The sequence below is a fragment of the Nelumbo nucifera genome, chromosome 2, assembly GCF_055504915.1.
Source record: "Nelumbo nucifera cultivar China Antique chromosome 2, China Antique-T2T, whole genome shotgun sequence".
In the NCBI taxonomy this organism is placed as follows: domain Eukaryota; kingdom Viridiplantae; phylum Streptophyta; class Magnoliopsida; order Proteales; family Nelumbonaceae; genus Nelumbo; species Nelumbo nucifera.
In genome coordinates this window covers 12,917,548-12,939,999 of record NC_142650.1, presented here as the reverse complement: position 1 = coordinate 12,939,999, position 22,452 = coordinate 12,917,548, and the positions used below count along the sequence as shown (strand labels likewise).

The following is a 22,452-nucleotide window of genomic DNA, read 5'->3' as shown; positions in this document are numbered from 1 at the left end:
TGTAAATATATATGTATATATATAAGCATATATATCATATATAAATTTATATGCATTATATATATAAATATATTATATTCTTAATTATCTATTTATAATATATTAAATAAATTATATATTATATATTGAAAATATAAAAAACTGAAGAATCCAAGAACAGAATCGCTCAAAAACTATGCCAATCAACCGATTAATCCAATTGGTTACCGATTTGGTTTCAAAACAAAACTATCAACACCCCTATAAATTTCCTTCCAACTTGATATGTGTTTAGTTCTATGGGCGTTTATTAAATAAATGTTTGTACTTGATTTGGCATCAAAACCAAGAAAAGTGGTTGATAAACTGTTTATTGGCTAGGCACCATTAGACATCACATTAGCAGAACATGAAGAAAAGCTTAATTGTTGAAGAAAGCATTAAAATGAAACTCCCCCAATGATTAACATGCACATAACTCAAGACCAACTTTTATCAATACCCTCTCACAAAACTCCAATATAACCAAACATACACTTGGTCATTAATCTCTTGTAAGTTGTAAAAATTAGATCCTAACCAATAAGAAGTTATATGCATAGCATCCAATTACACAATGGGAATAAAATTTTGCACGCATAGCATCCAGCTCGTAAGTATATTCTCAATTCGCGGCTAGATTTGCATAGGTTTTACTTGCTGTTGCAGGGAATGCTGTCGCTCGCAACGGAATACTGGAGATAGACGACTGGTGCTTGAGTTGCAGGGAATGCTGTTCATCGGTTTCATGTGGAGATACGGTATTCATGATCAGATACCGTATTGTCACGGGGGTAATCGTTGGGGCCCCGTGCGGCACTCGAAAGGGTGAGTAAGCCTATGCAACAAAGCAAACACACACAAAAAGGCAACAAGATGGCACACGAATTAGCAAAAGGCTATTTGTATTGCAATAATCAGTGATAAGCACAAGCACACAGTATAGTGTCGAGGGGATCTCGTGCTTAACCTTTACACTTTTATGAACTCACTCGACTACCTACCTCCCCTCAAAGAGTACGTTAAGCTTTGGGGGGAGTGACAATAAGAAACATCAAAAAGGTGAAAAATCATACTACAATATTACAATAATGCCATTGGCAATCCCCAATACAAAAGTACATGCATAGCCCACCCATGACACACACACTTGGACACTGGAGTAGCGGCTGTAGGCACGATGGTTGGCACTTAATGGCGCGGCGAAGAGAACACTTGTTACAGTATTGCGTCCCATAGATTTTACTTGTAGTTGCAGGGAATGTTGTTCATCGGTTTGGTTCCTTCTGGGATGACTACCAGAACTCAGATCTGAGTATTTCTCAGATCTCAGATTTGGGTTCCTTCTGGGATTTGGACTTGCCGAATCTGAGAGATATTCAGATATGGGCGGATACAGATGATGATAATGGTGGTGATGGCGGTAGAGAAACAGAGAGTGGATCGGTTACAGAGTAGTTCATTCTAGCTGCTGCCAGAGAGAGGGATGGTGAATAAGAAGGGAGAGAGATGAAGGGCAAAATTAGGTTTGAAAAAAATCATACATCACGTGGTGTCACGTGTGTATGAATTTCGACGGATATTAACGACAAAATTAGTCAATTGTTAGGAAACTTAAAGATACCATAAGAATAGCTAAACTGTAGGGGTACTGGCAAGAAGGCTGAAATGAGAAAAATGGAAACTAATAATTTTTTTTTACCTTCTTCTCTTTAAAATTATAAAAATGCCACTTTTTAATAGATTTGTTCATGAACCGGATAACTTAACAGATCGGCCCGGCCCGACCCGCCCCAAAATGGAAACTAATAATTTTTTTTTACCTTCTTCTCTTTAAAATTATAAAAATGCCACTTTTTAATAGATTTGTTCATGAACCGGATAACTTAACAGATCGGCCCGGCCCGACCCGCCCCGACCCCCGGACGAGCGTGCGCATAGATTTTAACCCGCGGATAGACCTAAAATTCAGGAGCTCGGTTCGATATTTTGTAATTTTTTTAAACCCTAGCCGACTAACCCTTTCCTTTTCCCTCTTTTCATCTTCTATCTTCTCTCCTCACTCTCACTATCAAGAACCGGCGCGAACCCAGGCAGCCAGCCACCGTTCTCAGTCTCAGAGGCGACAGCGCCGACGAGCTCAGACACCGGTCGTCTATCTCCGGCGGTGAATCCTCTCTCTCGTCACCCGTTATCTCTCCATCGTCTCTCTCGCAGTTTTCATTCTCACTCGCACTTCGCATATTCTCTGGAATCAGCGAACTCAAGCACCGGCGGCAGCCGCGCCACCAGTGAACTCAGTCGCCCCTCTCTCCGGCGGTGAGTCAAAGACCAGAGCCCGCCTAATCTCTGGTGCCGGGGGTTTGGAGAAGAAGAGAGAGAGAGATGGGGAAGGCGAAGAGCTCTCGCAAGGGTAAGAAGGCATGGAGGATTAACATACCCACAGACGACATCGAAGAGTTCTTTGAAAAATCAACCAAAGACGCTCTCAGTGGAGGATCCTTAACCGCCGTTTCGAGCGAATCCCTATACTACGTCGACAAAAGCAGCGGTAACTCCGTTTTTCTTTTTTAACTCCGAATCTTAGGGTTTCTGTATGCCCATTTGTTTCGATTCGGCTTTTGAAGCTACGGTTTTTGCAATTTTGTGGTTTGTTGATTCCACTCTCCGTTGAACATGAATACCTGGATAGAATTATTTTTACTACGTTAAACTTATGTGAGACTAACACATAGCTAAATATATGCTTTCGTCAAAGCGGGATGGGTGTTTTGAATTAATTTCGTTTTCAGCTTCACATGCTCGCATTGTTTTATGGAAAATGTTAGAAATTTAAATAAATTGTGAATAGTTTGTTAGAGAGTCCATTAATGACATTTTTCAATGAGATTCTAGCAGTTGCATCAGAGAAGCTTTTAGGCCTTAAACTAAAAGGTATGTTTTTTGTGAATGTTTTCTGTGAGTATCATGAAGCTACCTTGTTGCTTCTCTTATCCATGTGTTCCGGTGAGGTTCTCCACTGGATTGCTATATCATTTGTTTAGTGAAACTTTTTCCAGGGTTCACTTTTGCCTTAAAATGCAATATTGTTCAAATTTTAGAATAACTCAAAAGATTTGTAAAGCTCCATCAAGATCAAGATTCTGTTGGAATTGGTTAAACACATGAAACATTGAAACGTTTGGAGGTAAAAGACTCAAAATCAAAATGAAGTATCAATATTAAAGTTATTGACATTTCATCAGAACTAAATTCCCAAGCATGTCAAGAAAGACCAATTTTTCTATTTATTTTTTGGGAAAATTTCTTAAACTACCTTAACGCTCAGGAAATTGATTAACTATACCCTTACTGTTTCAGTATTGTCTTAAAGTGGCGCTACGGTTTCTAAGAATTGTCGCCATCGTTAAATTGTAACAGAAAAAAATAAAATGGCAAAATTTCCCTCCACTGTTTCTCAAATTTTCGAAATAAAACCCAATTCCTTCCATGCCAGTCTTTCTGATGGCATGGAAATTTATTCAAGGATTTTAGCAAGAAACTGTGAGAAAAAAAAACTTGAATTTACGAGTGGATGCATCTGATGACGTTCATGGAGGTATCGCGGCCCAAGTGGTATGAGCAATCTCTGGTCGTCGCCGTACAAGCAGTGTTCTTCAATCCTACTTTCTGGGTTACGATTCCATTCCAGTCAAACCAATTGCCTGTGATCAGCCTTAGGCCCCAGAACAGGGTGAACCTCATTTCTCTTCTTCTGAATTTCAGTTCTTCCCGGTACACCCTTTAAACCCAAGCCAGTATTACTTTCATTCTTCTGCAACTCATTGATAGACACAGAATCTGGTTTAATCTCATCTTCCCTATTCCCTCTACCACGGCCCAAGATCGGATCAAACTCATTTTTTGGAGAATACTCACCTCTCCAATTAAGACCCTTCTCCAAATAAAATCCAGCATTGTCATTATTCTCATTCGGGTCACTCTCATTGGCACTGATGGTCATTTCTCTGGAGAAGTGTTGAACCCAGTCCTCTTTACCCAAGATTTCATCTCCCTTGGGTTGTGATCAGGTCTTGGAATGAATGGTCCAATCCTGGTTTTCGACCTGCCCTTCTTCTGTATATCCATCCTTCACCTGTACCTCTGAACTCAAACTATACTCCATTGAAGCTTTTCCTCTCTCTTTTTCCCCAAAGAGAAACAAAACATAAAACAAAATGGACTTGTCACCAAAATGACAAAAGAAGCTCACCAAGTCATCAGTTGGTTGAAGATGTGCTTCTCAGCTTGTGTGTGAAAAACGGAAACAAAGGAGTAGAATATCAGAAACGGAAAAGGGTAAGGTTTGATCTAAAAGGAACAGATTACAAATATTATAGTTCTGAAACAGGGTTTGAGTGGAGAACATCATTTTCTTAGCCTCTGAAATAGGAGTGATGTGAGAGTGAGAGTGAGTGGGAGTGAGAATGAGAATGAGAGTGAGGTATGTTTTCTTTGCGTCTCTGGTTTGGTGTATGCTTGCCAGTTACCATCAGCTGGAGTTTCAAGGTTATTTAAGTTACAAGAATGCCAATGGAAGCCCGTTGGAAACCATTCTCCGGGAAGATTACTACTGCTGTTGTTGTACCTGAGTTTGAACTCGCATCCTTTCTTACATTCTCCGGGAAGATTACTACGGCAGTTTTAAAACTCACTGCTTGACACAGTAACTCGGACGAGTATCTGGTCGTCGTCGTACAAGGTCAGCTTCCTTTTGCTCCTGAACATGCGCCGGTGTTGTTCCTGTCAAAGAAGAGAAAGTTGAAGAGAAGGAATAGGGGAAGTGGAGAGAAGAGGGATGGGGTAGTATTGGGTTTTAAAAATATTTATACATCATGTGATGTCACATGTGTACGGATTTTGGCGGAACATTAGCGGACGTTAACGACAGGGGTAGAGCTAGTCAATTGTCAGAAACAGTAGGGGTACTTTAAGACAAAGTCAAACAGTAGGGGTAGAGTTAGTTAATTAGCTAAACGTTAGGGGTAGTTTAAGAAATTGGCCCTTATTTTTTCCGCATTGTGACTAAAAAAGTGTTGCTTTGATTCCAAATGTTCACATAAGTTGCCAGGATGTTCCTACTATACTTGATAGGAGGTCTGATTTTTTTTTTTTTGCACAGGCTTAGATTATCTTATCCTTCTTTTTCATCTCTGTATTTTCTTATTCATCTGCATGCATGTATATATGATTTTGTGCATGTGTGCACCATCCTTATTTTACTTTTTCATGAGGTCACCCATATTAAATATCTTAGTCAGAGAAATTGATTGATACTTGCCCTATCTCTATTCAGATATTTCAGTGAAGCGGAAAATTGAGAAACACCGGCAGAAGGTACTTCGATGTGAGAGTTTGTTTGAAAGGAATCCCTTTGTTCAACCTGTCCCATCTTCAACACTGAAGAAGTGCAAGAAGAAATGCAAAGAAGTTCTAAAACCAAAAATAGCTGAGAACCAAGATGTCCCTAAGGTGAAAGAGAATGGCTTAATCCAAAGTGTTTTTATAGCTCTGGAGTAGGACTTTTTATTAGATTTTTACTGTTTATGTTGACATCTCACAGGATAAGCAGAATTTGAACTCTAGCATGATTGACATATGGGATAATAAAGGTCCTTCTCCTTTTCATTTTACCACTTTCATCTTTTCAATGGTCATACACCTATAAATAACAGTACCCTGCATTATCTGGTCTCTTGCAGATGAAGGCAATGCCAAGATAAAAAAGGTGACTGCTACAAATCATTTCTCAATTCATAAGCCTACCAACAAAAGAATGATAAAAGAAGAAGCAATATTACAGTTATCTTTTCTCAAAAGATAGAAAAGAAAAAGCAATACTATGATCCAGTGGTTCAATGGAAAAATTGACTGGATCTGTTGTGCTCCTTACTTCCATTGAGTTCTAAAATACGTACTGCTTGCTATCTTAAACAGTTCTAAACAATTCTATGGTTTCTACTCATTTATTTGTAGACCTCATCTGATGGTTCTCCGGTTGATGCTTACAGAAATCTAAGTCTACTCTTATTCCGGCAGTAGAAGTTGAGCCACCTGGATGCTCATTTAATCCTTCATTTGAAGCTCATCAGGTATCTTTTCAGTCTGTTGCATTTTCTTTGTGCCTACATATTACTGTGGATTCTTACTTCTTTATCTGTTTGGGAGTCTAGGATTCATTGGCCCATGCTGTTGCAGACGAAATGCAAAAAATCTTCCGGAATGAGCTGGGACCACAGCCAGTTCCACTAACTGTTCCTGGTGAAGTTGTGGATGAAGAAAATGTGAGTTTTTTATTCAAATAGTTCCATCCAAATAATGGTGCTTTGAAAAAAAACTTGAGGAACTTGAATTCTCTTCGTGTATGTGTGCTTCCTAATGCTTACATGCATACATTTCATATGCGGTGGTAAGGTAGGGGTAATAGATCTCTGGCTTCCTAATGTTCTAGATATGTTGGTTAGCTTTTGCTTGATAGATAACACTTATAACACTAGCATTGTGAAAATTTTCTAGTGTGCACCCAAACTTCTAAAGCTAACTTCTACCTGAAAATTTTATGCTTAAGTCTAAAAGTTGAAGGAAAATCTGAAAATTGAATTTGATTACAGGCTAATATTCATCGGCATCATGGTAACCATATATGTAGTATGTTTATATGTAAAATATATAGAATATTGAGCCATAGTGGATGATTGTGCATAGAAACTGAGGTAACATAGGAAGAGTAACACCTAGATCTTTACAAATGTAATTCACGGACAATAGCTTCATAGCAATATACTGTAGGTTCTAACTGCTAAGCCATGCATGGTTACTTGCTCTTTCTAAGTTAGATAAGTTATGCATAGATAAATGCTTTCCTAGGTTAAAATCTAGATAAGATGACCCATATATATTGAGTTTAATTGTGTTTTTGAATGGTTATGCCCGGCTTCCTATATAGATTGTTTCTTTGACATTCACTACAAGCTTTGAATTCCTTGAGCATGACTTCACTCTTTCTCCCAGATGTTCTTTCTTGATGCTGATGCTGGAACTGATGATGAGTTGGAAGAGGATAATTCTGGTGAAAATGGCAATTCAACACCTGAAAAAAGGTCTTTTTATTTGTTCTTTTTTTCTTCTCATTACTGATCAAAATAATTCTTATCTTTTCTCATTCATTTTTTCTGGTTTTCAAAAAGTTCTTTCTAGCTGTATTATATCGCATTCATTCAGAAGTAGTAAAGAAATGGGTTTGTTTTTAATTGGTGTTGGGGCTTTCCTTTTTTGTCCAATCCATGGTTATGTACCAGTTCACCCATGATTTATAAAACAAAGTCAATAGTCTCTTGATGTTACCTGTGATTGGGATAGTTCTAAATGATAACTATTAAGTTTTATTTTCATTTTGTCATGCTTCAGGCCTTTAAAAACAAAGAGGGTGACACGGGTGGAACTAAACAAGAGAGCTAGGCATAAGCAGAAGTTGAAGGAAGAAGCTGAAGCAAAGAAGATAGAAGAACTTTCCAAGGAGATCGACAGGTAAATCAATTTTCATGCTTGCAGATACATTGCTCTGGGTTAACATACATCCTTTCTCTTGGTTATCATGGTGACAGCTTACCAGATATAATTAAAGAAATCACTGAGGAGGATGAAGAGAAGGAGAAAAGACATCTCAGGCGCATTACAGCCAAACAAGAAAGACTGAAGTCCGCTCCACCATGCTTGGGGAAGCACAAGTATGGATTCTTATAATTCCCAATCTTTATTTTTGTTGACCGGTTAAAATTTTGCAATATTCAATTTTTTTTGATGAATGGTTTTTTGCAATCTTCATTGAGCAAAATATGTTTTGTTTTTGTCTGGTGTCTGGTCAAGAGTATAGTAACAAATTGGCTCACATGATGAGGCTGCATAGTTCCATGGTTGCTTCTGTATTAAATGACTTTGAGATTGCACATCTTGAGATTTAAGTTAATAACAGAGTTGGGCTTGAAACATGCTAGTTAGTAGTTGCTTGCTTAACAACTTTGCTGTTTTGAAATGGGCCATTGATCATTATCTTGATGACAATGACCATCTAACAGGGTCATTGATATAAAAAATGACCGCTGAATAGGGATCTATTTGACCTGAAAAGGATTCCATGAACCACTTTATCTCCACTGTCTTAATGCAGGCAGGTCCTTATTTATCATTTGTATCAACTTTGACATCTTATGGAGACACTCTATACCCATTTTGATGTAATCATATATCCTGGTACATCTGACATAAACGGTTTCAATTATTTGCTTCAGATTCGAGCCTGCTCCTCTTCAAGTTCTGTTATCTGACGAAATATCTGGATCTCTGCGTAAGCTGAAGGTTCTTCTCTCAACTTAATTGTGTCGGCTCTGTATGGATGTGGTTCACAGTGAATGTGAATGATTCCTATAAGATTGCCCCGGCTTACATTGCTTGTTATGCTGTTGGTTTTCTTTTTCTTGCATGTGAAGGGTTGTTGCACTCTTGCAAGGGATCGGTTCAAAAGCCTTGAAAAACGAGGGTTAATTGTCCCAACAGCCAAACGCAAACGGTTGGTCATACAATTCTTGTTTACCCTTTACTTTTGAACTTGATGTGAGCATTCATTGCTTCCTAATCTCAAACCACACTAATAGGGCATTTAACTTATCTTGAATGGTAATTTTTGTAGGGACTCCACATGTTACTAGGTGCTTATTTATTTTTTGTCTTCCGATTGACTTGAATGATTTGCCTTAAAATCAAACATCCAATTTTGAAGTCAGATGAGAGTAGTCCTGAAAAGTTGAAAATTAGGGCGGGGGGGAACCCTTAGACTGGGTAGTTGAATTTTGAAATTTGGAAATGGATGCATTTATCTATCGCATAGTTTGGATATGGCTTGGATGATGATGTTACATTTATGTGGCTTCTTGAAAAAAAAGAATGCATTTCCCAAGGTTGTCTCTTATCTGACAAATGACTTGGATTACTTTGCATGGGAAACAGGTAATAATTATTTCTCTGTAGAGCGACGGTGCTGTGTACTAGAGAAAGCAACTATTCAAATGGAGATTCCTGACTGGGTGTCCAAGGGAACAACTAGCCCTGCAGGGTTCTCTGGGTTACAAGTTGAATTATATTTGTTTGTTATTTTGACATCCGCCCCACCCTTCTTGCTGTTCTATTTTCCGGCCCTGTATTATTATTATTTTTTCTTTCCCTATTACCCCATTTTATGCCAAGGTAGCAAAATCGATTTTTGGAATAGGATGGATTATACTGTTGTCGTTACAGGAATTTCTCATTTGATTAATGGAATTTGTGGAATACCAGAATATGAACGGAAGGCATTCCTCATGAATTAGTCTGAGTTTGGACATCACATCAGCTCTCACATAAGCATGAGTTTCCTTTACCGAGTCTGAGTTTGGTTTTGGTTCATAACAAAGTAACAAACCACTTTGTGTCGTTAATACTTGTACTAGAGTCCACGCTAGCAGATTCTTCCCACTCTTGCATTGCAATTTCAGGACTGCCCTACTTTATTATTATTATTATTATTATTTTTCTCTCGGTTTGTTACTGTATGCATGCTGACCAAGTAATGGAATTAAGGCATCCAAGGCAATTGAGTCTTTTTACTTCGAATATATTTTGGCCCCTGTGGCCCTGGTGCACAGAAAAGCCAGCCAATACATTATATGGATTAGTTTTTTGGTAAGAACATTTTATGGATTTGATGTGGTTGTTTTTACTTGAAGTAGATAAAAAATGGTGCAAGTGCATGTGATAAACCATTTTTCTCTACTTGGCTTGTAGCAATTTTTGCCCGCAAATCACACTAGCCTTGACCCTTGGGTTGAGTTGGCGGAACTGGATGCCAGACTCTCAGAATGATGGTGGTACCGTAAGAGAAGCTTTCTACTATTTCAGTCCAGCGCGATTTCTAGAATTTGGATTGGAGTCTTTATTCGACTGTGCTATTATCAAAATTTGATTCGTCTATACTAGAATTCCAATCAAACACCGGACTCATTTGAGATTTTGAATATTGAATACCTTCTTCAAATTCAAATTATAATTATTAAAATGTTATACGTTATTAGAAAGCTGAACAGAATTCTTTAAGTTGGGAATAAAATGACTTGAATTCATGTTTGCATGCATGTGCTGTGTCCTCTTTGGAATGGTGGGGCTGGGTTTTACACATTCCGTTCCTGACCTTGAATGCATATACCCTGCTCCGTACTTGAGCAGGGCTGGAAATCCCAGCCCTATCTCAGTCCTCGCTGGTAACCTGGGGGATCCTTCAATTTGCCACCATCCCGCTTCCCTGACAGGTATTTCCCCAAAACCCTCTCCAACCCCGGTCAGTACCCAAAATAACCATCCCTAACCTCATCTTAATTCTTGAAGGCATTTTACATTTCTTTTTTTCTGGTAGTTTATTTGACATAAATTAAAAGCTAATTTAGAAGTTGAATCTTGTTTTTTTTTTGTATGAATGTCATTTAGTGTATGTTTGGTTTGAAGGAAAAAGTAGGGAAATCTATACAAGATTTGTAAAGATTTCCCTATCTTTCCTTTCCTTTCCCTATTTTTTCTTCAAACCAAACATAACCTTAGTAACAAAGGCAACATGTATAGGTATATAATGCAATGAGAGATTTGAACCCATGAACCGTAAAGTTAAAACAGTTGATCTAATTTTAATAGTAAAATATTTATTAATTTTATATATAAAAGTCTATATACATAAATGATGAATGCCAATCTTACGATGATTTTGAAAAGGCAACATTCCTTAAGGAATATAAGAGAAGACGAGAATTAGTCTTTTTATCTAAATAGAATTCTGCTACGATTCCTATGAGGCATAATACAGAAAACTGATAACCAATCAATTTTTATCACTGTTCACTGATGGTATTTTTTGCCAAATTTTGAAGAACATGATCCACCATTGATTGGGTCGGGTCCTACTGAGAGGATTCATACACAGGTTATATTGGTTTGATAAAAAAAATAAGAGAAACATGGGTGGAGGAAAAATTTAGAGTTCAACTATAGTGCATTTATTAATATTGGTTGTAAATTAAATCTAGATCTAAACCAATTCTGTTAAAGTTTCCTTACTTTTCATAGATTTGCATTCCACAAAATGTATTTTCATATTTAATAAAATATATTTATCATCACATTCAACCAATCATCTGTTTTGATGCACCATGCAGCATGTGTATATAAGTTTCACTAAATTGATACCAAAATTTGTGAAATCCCTCAAGAATTTACTTGCCTTCAGCTGTATATTTTTGCTCTTATTTTCAATCTATCAGACCAAACATAGCCTACATAGGTGTTTCTTATCTTCCAATTGTATATGCCTATATGATATGTGACACAATCTACCAAAAAAATTACAGAAAAAGTATGGACATGTTCAATGCAGAGCTATAAACATTCAAAATGTCAACAGTCCACACTCTATGCACCAATGCCCGCCCGTGAATTGGCATCAATTCCGAGTTGACACCTACCCCAACTGTAGTCTAGACCTACAAATTCTGATCCTGGGCTGAACCATCATTCTCCCAAAAAAAATATGATATGTGACACACGGCAACTTGGCAAGTGATGCTATTGTGTGTTTTTTGCATATGATTGTGATTTGATATTTAATTATTTTATATTTGGATAAATTGCTGAAACCTCCCCTAAAGTTTCAGATCATTGCTGAAACATTTCCTAAAATTTGGTAATTATAATCACCTTTTTGAACTTTTTCACACTGTTGCAAATAGACCCCCTTTGTTAATCTTCTAAAAAGAAACACAAAAATGTCTAAAATAGCCATACAATTACTAATGAGGTTGTTTTTTACAGAAAAACAATATAAACTTTATAAAATAAAGAATTTAAAGTTGCGGGGTTGCAACTTTACATTTGAGCAATTGATATAAGGGGCAATTTGAAAAATATATCAACCTCAGAAAAGAGATTGAAGAGAAAATTGGAAAATAAGTATTTTGGTCAAAAGCAAATGAATGAATATTTTGGACAGTTTCCTGCCAAGATTCTAACAAAAAAGAAAGAGTAGGGGATGTTTGGAATCTAGCTGTTTTTCAAAATACGGTGTCATGTCAGATCCACATAGGTGTTTCAACAAACGTCCACATATATGAATGTTTGGTTCAGGTGTTTACTGAAAAATCGGGCATGCCTCATAAATCGGGACCCCGCTGATGGTTGACTGATGTGTATCCTATGCGGTGCTTACCTGTCAGCACATACAAAAAAAATAGTGATGAAATCATCTTACCAAACAACATAATATTGCTCATTGGTTGCCTACCTAGCAGAAGTGTTTTTTTTGTGAAAAACAGATCTTGAAAGAATAAGCGTTTTTTCTTAAAAATCGATCCCAAAAAGCGACTACGCTTCCAAACACCATCTAGATGATTGCAATTATTAATCCTTAAGAGAGATTTCAGCAACAACCAAAAACTTGAGGGAGGTTTCAGCCATTTGTCCTAGTGGCACGAAACGGACCAAACGGTTTGCGCAACTTCCTTGTGTTTCGTCTCGGCTACCAGCTCCCTCCACTTGCATGAAAAGTGAAAATTCCTCGTTTAGTCGGGCAGCGGGCTTCGCCGCGAGTGAGAAAAAACTCTTTCACTTCTCTACTTCTCGTTTGCTTGTTCGTTAGTCGGAACCTGGTATAAACCCTGTTTCCCCAATAAAACCCTATTTGGCGTATTAATTTCATTTTACACTACACACCTTAATCTTAAACCCTACTTATTCACATTTCTAATTCGGTTTCTGTTCAGGTGGCTCATCCATGGAGGATATTTGCGAGGGTTCTTCTTCCTTTTCATCCAAAATCATGAACGAGAAGCCCGTGATTGTTAGAGTCAAGAGAAAGTCCTCTCAATCGCGGCTCGATGCTTTCTGTGAGTTCATGCCCTCCTATATATATACACATATATTCCTTTCTTTTTTGTTTTCCGTACTCTGATGATATATTGATGGTGGCATTATTTTGGCGATTTTTTCCTCAATTTTGGGTTTCTAGGGCTGGAAATCAATGAGAGGCCACTCAAGAAACCGTTGCTGGATTTTGGAAAGTTGTCGATCTCTGATTCAACTGGAAAAGGTGAAATATGTCAACTCGTTTGCATGAACACGTACCAATTGAGTTCAGTAATCATTACGCCTACAAACCAGGGAAAACCTGAGTTTCTAGTCATAGCTCAAGTCACGTAGGTGTTGTCTGTCACTGAACATGTGTATCCATGGCTCAAGTCACGTTTGACCTGTCTTGACCAGATGAATCTTTTGTTGTTCCATATCTTAGTTATTGCGTTTAGAAGCACCCAATTTCACTTTTTCTCATATATCAAGTACCAAAGTTCCAAAAAATATGGCCTCCCATTTTTAATATACTCGCGCGTGCTTGTGCAATTATATGGATGAACGTCTGAATTGTAAAGACAAACTTATTCTACAAAAGACGTTCTAAATAGTTTTTGCTAATTCATTCTCATTATTTTCTCTTAGAGGAATTGAAGACGAAAAAGGTTTTTGTACAACACCTGGATACTGTAACAAGTTCTGAGGCTACAATTGATATTTTACAGTCTTTTGTGGTCAGTATGCTGGTCTGTTTAACATTCTTTCTATTCTGTTCTACTTGCGCTTGTTAATACTTTGCTTGTAGAAAGCAGTTGCAACGATTTTTTTATCCTTGTTGAGCAAAAGTGCGGAAGGCTTTGTTTTAGATAATCTGGCTCTGACACGTGACTATTTTGTGATCAGCCTAATGCTTCAGATGCATCTGAATTAAGGACGAAGCTTGAGGAACGAAGACACACTTTTAAACAAGATAACGTAAGTACAGGTTCACTTGTTTACATATTTATTTGGAAAAGTTTTTTGAACTACTCGTATTTTGAGAAGAATTTGCACCACAATATATTACTGCTTCATTTGGACTTATTTTATTCTTTTAATTTGAATGGAATATCTATCAAATCTATTGGTTCTCTTCATATAAAGACGAGTTGGAATTTGGAAATATTTTAAGGTTTTGGAATGGAAGCTCAAAACATGAAACTGGAAAAAGGCTTCAATTGAAGCTTCCTGTATTTTATCTTTTTTGAGCTTCAGCTGTTACTGGGCTATGGCTTTCAAGGAACATCTTACTGACCATATGACATCTTTCTTGAGTTTTATGGCTTTAAAAAACCAGCCACAGCTTAACCAAACAGGTCCTAGATTTCCATTGTATACAAATATTTTACAATACGATTTGTTAAAAAAACATACAATTTTATATATCATTCAAGTGTTAATGCTATTGGGAATATCTGGAAGTGTCCATTATCACTTTCAATGCTAGTGCACTAGGCATGCACAGGTATCTGGGTATCATAGGTCTAAAAAAGGGGAAGGGGGAAGAAATTGGCGCCATCCCATTCCTTTAAGATTAGGATCCTTGTTGTGTTGTCTATGGTGCATTGGTGTCAAAACTGCATATTTAGTTAATTCATGCTTCTAGAAGTACAGAACTGAACAGTAAATATCAAAAATTAAACGGGAACATTCTTCAATATTGTTGATTATGTTAAATAGTCAACTTACAGGCATTATGGTACAGCAGCTTGAATGCAACCATTGTCTGCCTCTTTTTACTTGACATCCACACTTTATTTCTCGTTTGTTGTCACAATTCATGTCTTAAATTTGGATTTGATTGTTTTGACTAATGGCATGTGCTATTGATGCCTGCAGAAGCAAAATCAACTATTGTCCAAGGCAAGGCAAAAACATGAGGTACACAAACAGTAAACTTAGTTTTTGCTTGTAACACTAACAAGTAGTAATTAGATTACTATTGTGTTCCAAATGACTCTTCCTTCCATTTTAAGGAGGTAGTTAGACATTTAATCCTTTCTTTGTGTAAAAAGCATCTTCAGATACGTGTGCTCTTACTGTCTTTTCAGAGTCAATCTGGTCCTGCTTTTCTGTGAGTTAAAATTGTCCATGGTGCTTGCTTTTTGCTGAATCTTGTCTTGCTCAAACAGGATCAAGAAGCATGCATGAGCTTCGGTTGGAGCAATGGCTGCTCAATAGGTTTTCAGAGTCCATGGATGTGCAAATATATATAATTCATTTGCACTAAAACACCTAAAATATTTCAATTTTGGTTTTCATTATTCTCATGGTCATATGGGTTCTTTGTAATTAACCCCCAAGCATGACCTGTCCAAAATACATCTGAATCCTATGCCTTATTGTATGCCTTATGGTATGATAGGACAAACATGTGAATCTTTAACTCTCCCCAGTAGCTCTATTTAAACAATATATTTCTGTCCATTACCAAAGAAAGCAATATTGTTTCTGTCTATTTTAATCATTCTCTCACCTGCTACTGAACCACAAAACCTTGCAACACATTTACACAGCTTGGAAATGGATAGCCTTCGCACTGCTTAATGAGACCCAACCTCACCGAAAACCAAGCCAACTACTCTTTCTTTCTCTTACCGTGTTGCAGTTACAACTATTTATTAGAAACCTCAAAAACCTCCCTACGGTGTTCAACAACAGAAATCCTGTTTCCTAATTAAAAGAAAAAAATCTTGCTAGTAGCTAAAAGTTATCATGCTTTATCAACCTATTGGTAGAAATCTTCATGGAAGCAGAAACCTCCATGCACCTGCTTCTGGGATACACTGTTCCCAATTTTAATTGACAAGGTGAAGAATCTTACCATATTACTTTGGGGCTGATTATTGTGCCTAACATATCTTCTGATTTGAGAACTGTTAGAAAACAAATGAACAGTCAGAATAGAAGTACACATAGAAGAAGGTTGGGATGATTCAATCAGGTATTGCTATGCTTGATATGTTTTTTTTTTGATCAATACTATGCTTGATATCTTTAGAGCATAGGGTTTCTCTAAAGATATAACAGTTATTTGACAACTTCTTACCGGGTTAACTAATGGAGAGTTAATGGAAGGAGTGTATCAATATATTGTCTGCCTCCTGTATGGATGTTGGGGGGTTTGCCAGAAACCAAGGCGGGCCACTTTCAAATTCTTGGAATACCTGGGGGGTCAATCTGTGGTTTATCCTTTTGTAACATAGTGTCTAGCTGAACCTTTTTAGCATATTGGATGATTGGTAAGGAATATCTCATCTGAAACTTCTTAGTGATTATAATGGTTTTCTGGCATCAAGTTGATGTGGTTGATTATTTAGTTAATTTACCATCTTAAGGCTTTGGTGCTTACCTATTTGTGGAAAGTTTTGAGTATCCTTCTACTAAATATTGAAACAGAGAAGGTGCATATAAGCAGCATTGTAATAATGGTTCGAATTCAAGAATGCTGTTGAAAATTAGTCTCAGTTTGGAAAGAGTACAAATGCAAATATGTACAGTACAAATACATACAAAATATAAGGTTTTGCACTCTACATATTTGCATTTGTACTCCTTCCAAACTGAGCCTTAGAGAAAAGAGAGCAGGAGAGAATGTAGAGAAAGACAAGAGTACTCTTAAACATGGGAAAGGTCTAAACTGTGCATGTCACAGACCTAAATAAAACATAAGCTCTGACTACAAGGATGATACATGCATTTTTTCTATCTTAAAAGCCTTGCCCCTTTTTTGGGTTGGAGGAGGGAAAGGATAAACCCATGCAGACATAAAGAGCAAAATAAGAAAAAAAAATAATAATAGTGTTTCAAGGTCTCTGTTCAGGGATGAGTTGACGCATAATTAACTTGGAAACCATCTAAGCTACTTTTGAGTATTCTGGATAAAGCTAACAGGATTCTTATGGACCGATCTGCAGTTTTTTAATATTATTGTTACATGTATTAGGTGATATATGATGACAGTTATCTGGTTTCACCAATAAAACTTTCATTACTCTTTTGGTACTTCTCCTGGCCATCTTGCCTTGCAATGTTGAGAGAGTGACACCAAGGTTTTTCCCTGATAACAATCACTGGGTAAGGTAGATATATAGAAATAAGATCTCTATGTTACTTTAGGTGAGAGTGGTATCGAATTGTGTTTTGTCACTTCTTTCTTTCTTTCTTTTCATTTTCTCTCTACTTCTAGGGAAAAAATAGAAAGGGAGCAATTGGTAAACTTAACCTCCTATTTTATGTCAGTTTTATTTTCCATTTAGGTTTTCATCATCAGTCAGACTAAAAAAATAATTTTCTTGTAGATTTCTTTTTCATACCCTTGATTTTTTTTTTCACAACCAAACAGTGCTAATTTGTATTCTTGATTGGTTCATGTCCTTTGGCCTTGTTAGGTTCTGTCAAAAAATGCTCGATTTGAACAGATATGGAAGAGACGGAAGGGGAGGAAGGATACCATGCCTGATGATTCATTAAATGAAATATGTCATCTTTATGATGTTGTGTGTGTTGACGTAGAAGAGGAAATTTCAAGTGAGGTGGAAGAGCAAAAGTAGGTTACTATTTTTCTTTCTTTATATTGTTTTCCATTTTCAGTTTCTTTCTTTGTAATTGTTCTTCGAATGTTAGCTTCACTGATCAAAAAAGTATGTTAAAGATATTTTTTTTTTCCTAATTATTCAGATGCAGCGAAACCTCTTTGGAGGATAATGCCATTTTGTTAAATTATTTGCCACTACTAAGAGAGTTTGTTCCAAGTGCTGCTGCAGAGATTGAATCTGATATTTCTGCTTACAAATCAGAACAAGGTATTTGTCATTCTATCATCAAAGATTTTGACTTTATATTCATTTCTGACTCCAACATTGATTTCAAAACCATGTACTGCTCCTGAATGTTTAAACTGTGAGTATATAATTAAACCTAGGAGTGCAATTTGGGCAGGCTTAGGTTGAGCATTTGTTGAAATTTGAATGGACCTTGCCTGAGGATCCAAGTCCACTGCAATGTAAATTCTTTGAATGGGGAACCCAACTTGAACCCATAATTAAACCTTGTGAAATGAAAATTCTTTAAATTAGTATTTTGTTAACATTCTTGCTTTAAAGAGACAGGTATGAGAGTACCTTGTTTATTTCATTCCAAGCATTTGTCTGATTTGTATTACAGTATAATGAAGTGGTATACCTAAATGTACATATTATATTGAATACAACATTCTAAAATGCAGTAAATTTCTTTAATAAGACACTTCTGGTCCTGTGAAATTCATTCATGTCCAGATACTTATATAGAGGGAATGTATATTATTTAGATTTAAAATCAAAGTTCCATTTGTCTCACTATAGAAGATGGAATTTTTTTTCTATTTGCATCATTTCTGTCCATAACCAGTTTTACATGGAGGAAAATAAATGCAGCCTAGAGAAAAGGTTTACATGATATGAAAAGGCTTTTAAAGTGTTTGAACTAAATAAGAGAAGTTAAAAGGAAAAGATAGCAGGTAGGATGATTATTAGTAGCCCGGCCTGCAAATATTTATATCCATATAGTTATAGAAAGGTCAGCCCGATGCACGAAGCTTCTGCCAATGTGGGGTCTGGGGAGGGACAGATGTACAAGTTTAGCATAAATTTTATGCATATATTATGTCATGTAATATATATTTAATATGCTAAATTTAAAATATAGGCTTGGAACCAGACCCGGGCCCAGGCTAGAGCCCTTGTCAGGGGTGCTATGCTTGGCTCGGTCCATGATTACCCTAATAGCAGGCAATGCTGATGGTGCATCATCCCTTCTTAGTCAGTAACAGACTATTAATATTTGAAATGAACCATATGTTCCAGAAAAAGGGGTGTAGGACAAGTACATATACACAAACAGCTCAGAGCTGACATGAAATTTATAGACGTTTTAAGCAAGATTTTGATACAAGTCCCTCCCAGTAGCAGGCATACTGTAGTCCAACAAATCTGAGGCTGTTTGCTGACCTGGGAATCCATTTGAACAAGTACTTCATTGTGGATACCATTAGCTTTGTTTTCTCTTGTTCCATGGATCTTGATCATCTGATGCAAGCCATAGTCACCTTTTATGGATGATTCTCAGTCCAGCCCATTGAACTACTCAGCCTGAGACCATGGAGAATAATGTTGTATCACCTTTTCTCTATGTGCTACAAATATGGTGGGATGCATTTGCAGCTTGTTCATTTACTGTAGCTCTTCTAGCTCTCTTTTAGTTGGATAATTACTTGTAGCTATTTTGTTCGTTTACTATGAAAAGTAGCTGTTATAAAAATAATCCTCATGAGGTACATGCCATAAAAGGGTATTTGTGTTAAAACTGAACAGCATTAGAGATCATATCCTTTGTTAAATACTTAAATGGGAAGAATGTGCTGGGAAATCTCTTTTAACTCATATGACTTTCAGATGGGAATGAATGCTGTAATCTTTATGTGGAACTTTAGAATTGTTTGAGAAATTTGTTCTTCATCCTTCATCGAAAAGAATAAGGCTTTTTGATGAATGGTGTTTCATGATGCTTATCAAGATTCAGAAAAGAAAAGGAAAAAATGGTGTATCACAACTACCTCTGTTGTGCTGTGCAGATTTGAAGGATGACTATGTGTACGACTTGTACATGATGAAGGATGGATTGAGCTATGAAGAATGTGATTCAAACTCATATCCTCTGTAAGGATGCTGGACTTCTATGGTCCCAACCTACTTTTTTTTATTAATATGGTTATACTTATCCTCTTTTTACAGAGTGCAAGTTGACGATGAGGATGATTTCTATGGTGGCCCAATTCAGTCAGAGTTTGAAAGTGATGATTCAAACGGTACTTGTTCTATTTTTTCTATATACATGCATTGTGCAACTTAATATGGTTATACTTATTATCTGTTTTGGAACTCAGCTGAAGATAATCCATTGAATGATTATCCCGATGAGGAGACATCTGAAGATGAACCTCAGATCAGTTCTCATGATGAATCACAAGAAAATGGAAGAGCTTTTGATGGTGATTCTGAAGAAGTTGAGGATGAAACATACTACAACCATTCAGATATAGATTCGTTATACACTGAGGAAGAGGTTTGTGTTGATGATGGTGAAGACTGGAGATGGAAGTATCGCTGAGATTCATTCTATAGGATTGGTATTTTTCACGTATATACAAAGATCACTTTTCAACCCTTTTTGTCTGAGCATCTTTTCCGCCCTAGTAATCTGAAAAAAATTGTCATGAAACGATTCAGTGTTAGGTTCTCTAAATATTGCACTGAACCCACCTTAGCAATCAATGTGTTGTATGGAACCTGCTGAGCTGATGTCTAAATATGTAACCAACTAACCATACATAGTGACTTATTTTCCCTTAAAGGGTTAAAAGGTAAATTATAATGGTATATTGCAGATTTGCAGTTCTTTGCTACCATTCATATCCACCCATTATTTGTTTTTTTTTTCTTTGATGTATGACTTTGCACTATGCACTTTTTTTGGTAAGTCTTCAAGGCTGAGTTGAGTATCTACTGATTCTACTCAGTGAGCCAATGTCTTATTTTTGGGTTCGGGTTGGCATTAGATTCACTGAGCTTTCAATTGACATGACCATCCATTCAGGATGAATTTCCCATATGAATGTCTCAAAATGCTTTTGGTTTGAGGCTGTCCTTTGTGCTATCTACCTCATCAACCGTATGCCTTCTCGTTGGTTAGAGTGCAAAGTCTCACATCAGCTTCTCTTTCCTAAGGTTCCCCTTCTTTTCATTCCTCCTCGTGTGTTTGGTTGTTATTGCTTTGTTCAAAATTTGTCTTCCACTCGTGGAAAATTGGATTCTCGTGCTATTCCTTGCATATTCCTGGGGTACTCTTTCACTTAGAAGGGATGTCATTGTTTTGATCATGTTTCTCAGAAATTCTGTTTCCATAGATGTCTCTTTCTTTGAGAGTGAGTCTGTTTTCCCTGTTTCTCTTCAAGGGGAGAGTAAGAATGAGGAGAAACTAGTTCAGTTCCCTTCTCTTCCTAATCCTCCTCCTTTTCGTGTTTTCTTCCATCGTCACAAAGGCCAACCAAATTCAAGAGCTGTGGATAATTTAGAAGTTGTACCTCCAGTTGGGGCTCTTCCCCTTGTTGCTGCTTCTAACACTACATTGCTAGGTGAGGTTTCATCTTCTTCATCTACACCTTAGGATGTGCCCTTTAACTACGGTATCTACTGATTTTGCCCTGCCGCCTACCTCTTCCTTGCATCCCATGACCACTCGAGATAGACATGGTATATTTAAACCTAATCCAAGGTATGCCCTTCTTGCTAGTCCTCTTCCGGAATCCGAACCTATTTGTTATTCCCAAGCTCACAAAGATCCTTGCTGAGTCCTTGTTATGACTGATGAATATAGGGTTTTAATTCAAAATAATACTTGGACTCTTGTCCCAACACCCCCTGATAAAAATATATTAGCAACAAATGAGTTTTTAAAATCAAACGTAAGCCTGATGGTTCGGTTGAATGTTTTAAAGCCCGCCTCGTTGCCAAAAGCTACTTTCAAGAAGCTGGTCTTGATTATGATGAGACATTCAACCCTGTGGTCAAACCGGTTACGATTCGCATAATATTATCTCTTGCAATTTCTATTAACTGGGATGTTCGCCAATTGGATGTTAGCAATGCCTTTTTACATGGCCACATTTCATAGGAGATATATATGAAACAACCTATTGGGTTTGTTGATCATAGATTCCTAACACATGTTTGCCACCTTCATCGCTCTCTCTATGGTTTGAAACAGGCACCTCGTGCATGGTTTACACGGTTGAGTGCTTTTCTTATTTCTTTAGGGTTTCTCGAATCTTGAGCAGATGTCTCTCTATTTATTTCTCGTTCTGGATCTAATATTATTGTAGTTCTTGTTTATGTTGATGACATCGTCGTTACAGGATCTTCCTCGTTTGCCACTAACACTCTCATTTAACATCTTGCCTTTCAGTTTTCTCTTCAAGATTTGGGATCTGCACATTATTTTCTTGGTGTTGAACTTCACAGATCGTCCACTGATTTTCATCTCTCTCAACATAAGTATATTGATGATGTTTTGCATCGAGCACAACTTCACAATGCCAAACCCCTCTTCACTCCTATGTCTGCTTCCACTTGGCTCACTAAATCGGAAGGGGAACCTCTCGTTGATCCAACCTTTTTCGTAGTACTGCTGGTGCTCTCAAGTACATAACTATTACGTCTAGAAATCGCCTTTGCTGTGAATAAGGTCTGTTAGTTCATGCAAACCCCTACTATTGTTCACTGGGCTATTGCAAAGAGGATTCTTCGACACCTCAAAGGGACGATCACGTATGGTTTGCTTCTTCGACCATGTCGTTCATTCTCTCTTGTTGCTTACTTTGATGCTGATTGGGGTAGCTATCTC

At 37.1% G+C, this 22,452-nt stretch overlaps 2 protein-coding genes across 3 annotated transcripts; both read left to right on the top strand.

Moving 5' to 3' along the window:
• The first annotated feature begins 2,011 nt into the window (after positions 1–2,011).
• LOC104597220 (Nop53 protein) lies at positions 2,012–9,436 on the top strand. The gene is made up of 12 exons (XM_010258662.3): positions 2,012–2,569; positions 5,354–5,529; positions 5,621–5,669; positions 5,760–5,785; positions 6,069–6,149; positions 6,231–6,341; positions 7,069–7,157; positions 7,465–7,584; positions 7,662–7,784; positions 8,346–8,412; positions 8,544–8,623; positions 9,061–9,436. The coding sequence occupies exons 1-12, from the start codon at positions 2,404–2,406 to the stop codon at positions 9,062–9,064; spliced, it is 1,092 nt and encodes a 363-aa protein (XP_010256964.1). The 5' UTR covers positions 2,012–2,403; the 3' UTR covers positions 9,065–9,436.
• Positions 9,437–12,399: 2,963 nt separating this feature from the next.
• RDM4 (RNA-directed DNA methylation 4) lies at positions 12,400–20,455 on the top strand. 2 transcript variants are annotated; one of them, XM_010258663.3, is made up of 11 exons: positions 12,400–12,773; positions 12,888–13,010; positions 13,133–13,213; positions 13,618–13,706; positions 13,876–13,947; positions 14,851–14,892; positions 17,403–17,560; positions 17,692–17,816; positions 19,625–19,709; positions 19,785–19,858; positions 19,937–20,455. In XM_010258663.3, the coding sequence occupies exons 2-11, from the start codon at positions 12,899–12,901 to the stop codon at positions 20,158–20,160; spliced, it is 1,062 nt and encodes a 353-aa protein (XP_010256965.1). In that variant the 5' UTR covers positions 12,400–12,773; positions 12,888–12,898; the 3' UTR covers positions 20,161–20,455. The 2 variants fall into 2 exon arrangements, with proteins under 2 accessions (XP_010256965.1, XP_088755172.1); XM_088899046.1 differs by lacking the exon at positions 13,618–13,706 and having other exon boundaries at positions 12,406–12,773.
• Positions 20,456–22,452: the final 1,997 nt, after the last annotated feature.

What these genes read in the sequence shown, in the direction of transcription:
- LOC104597220 (XM_010258662.3), top strand. Translation starts at nt 2,404, where the DNA reads ATGGGGAAGGCGAAGAGCTCTCGCAAGGGTAAGAAGGCATGGAGGATT. An exon ending in AGAACCAAGATGTCCCTAAG is followed by an intron (nt 5,530 to 5,620) that starts GTGAAAGAGAAT and finishes GACATCTCACAG; the next exon opens with GATAAGCAGAATTTGAACTC. An exon ending in CCATGCTTGGGGAAGCACAA is followed by an intron (nt 7,785 to 8,345) that starts GTATGGATTCTT and finishes TATTTGCTTCAG; the next exon opens with ATTCGAGCCTGCTCCTCTTC.
- RDM4 (XM_010258663.3), top strand. Translation starts at nt 12,899, where the DNA reads ATGGAGGATATTTGCGAGGGTTCTTCTTCCTTTTCATCCAAAATCATG. An exon ending in ATCGCGGCTCGATGCTTTCT is followed by an intron (nt 13,011 to 13,132) that starts GTGAGTTCATGC and finishes TTGGGTTTCTAG; the next exon opens with GGCTGGAAATCAATGAGAGG. An exon ending in ACACTTTTAAACAAGATAAC is followed by an intron (nt 13,948 to 14,850) that starts GTAAGTACAGGT and finishes TGATGCCTGCAG; the next exon opens with AAGCAAAATCAACTATTGTC.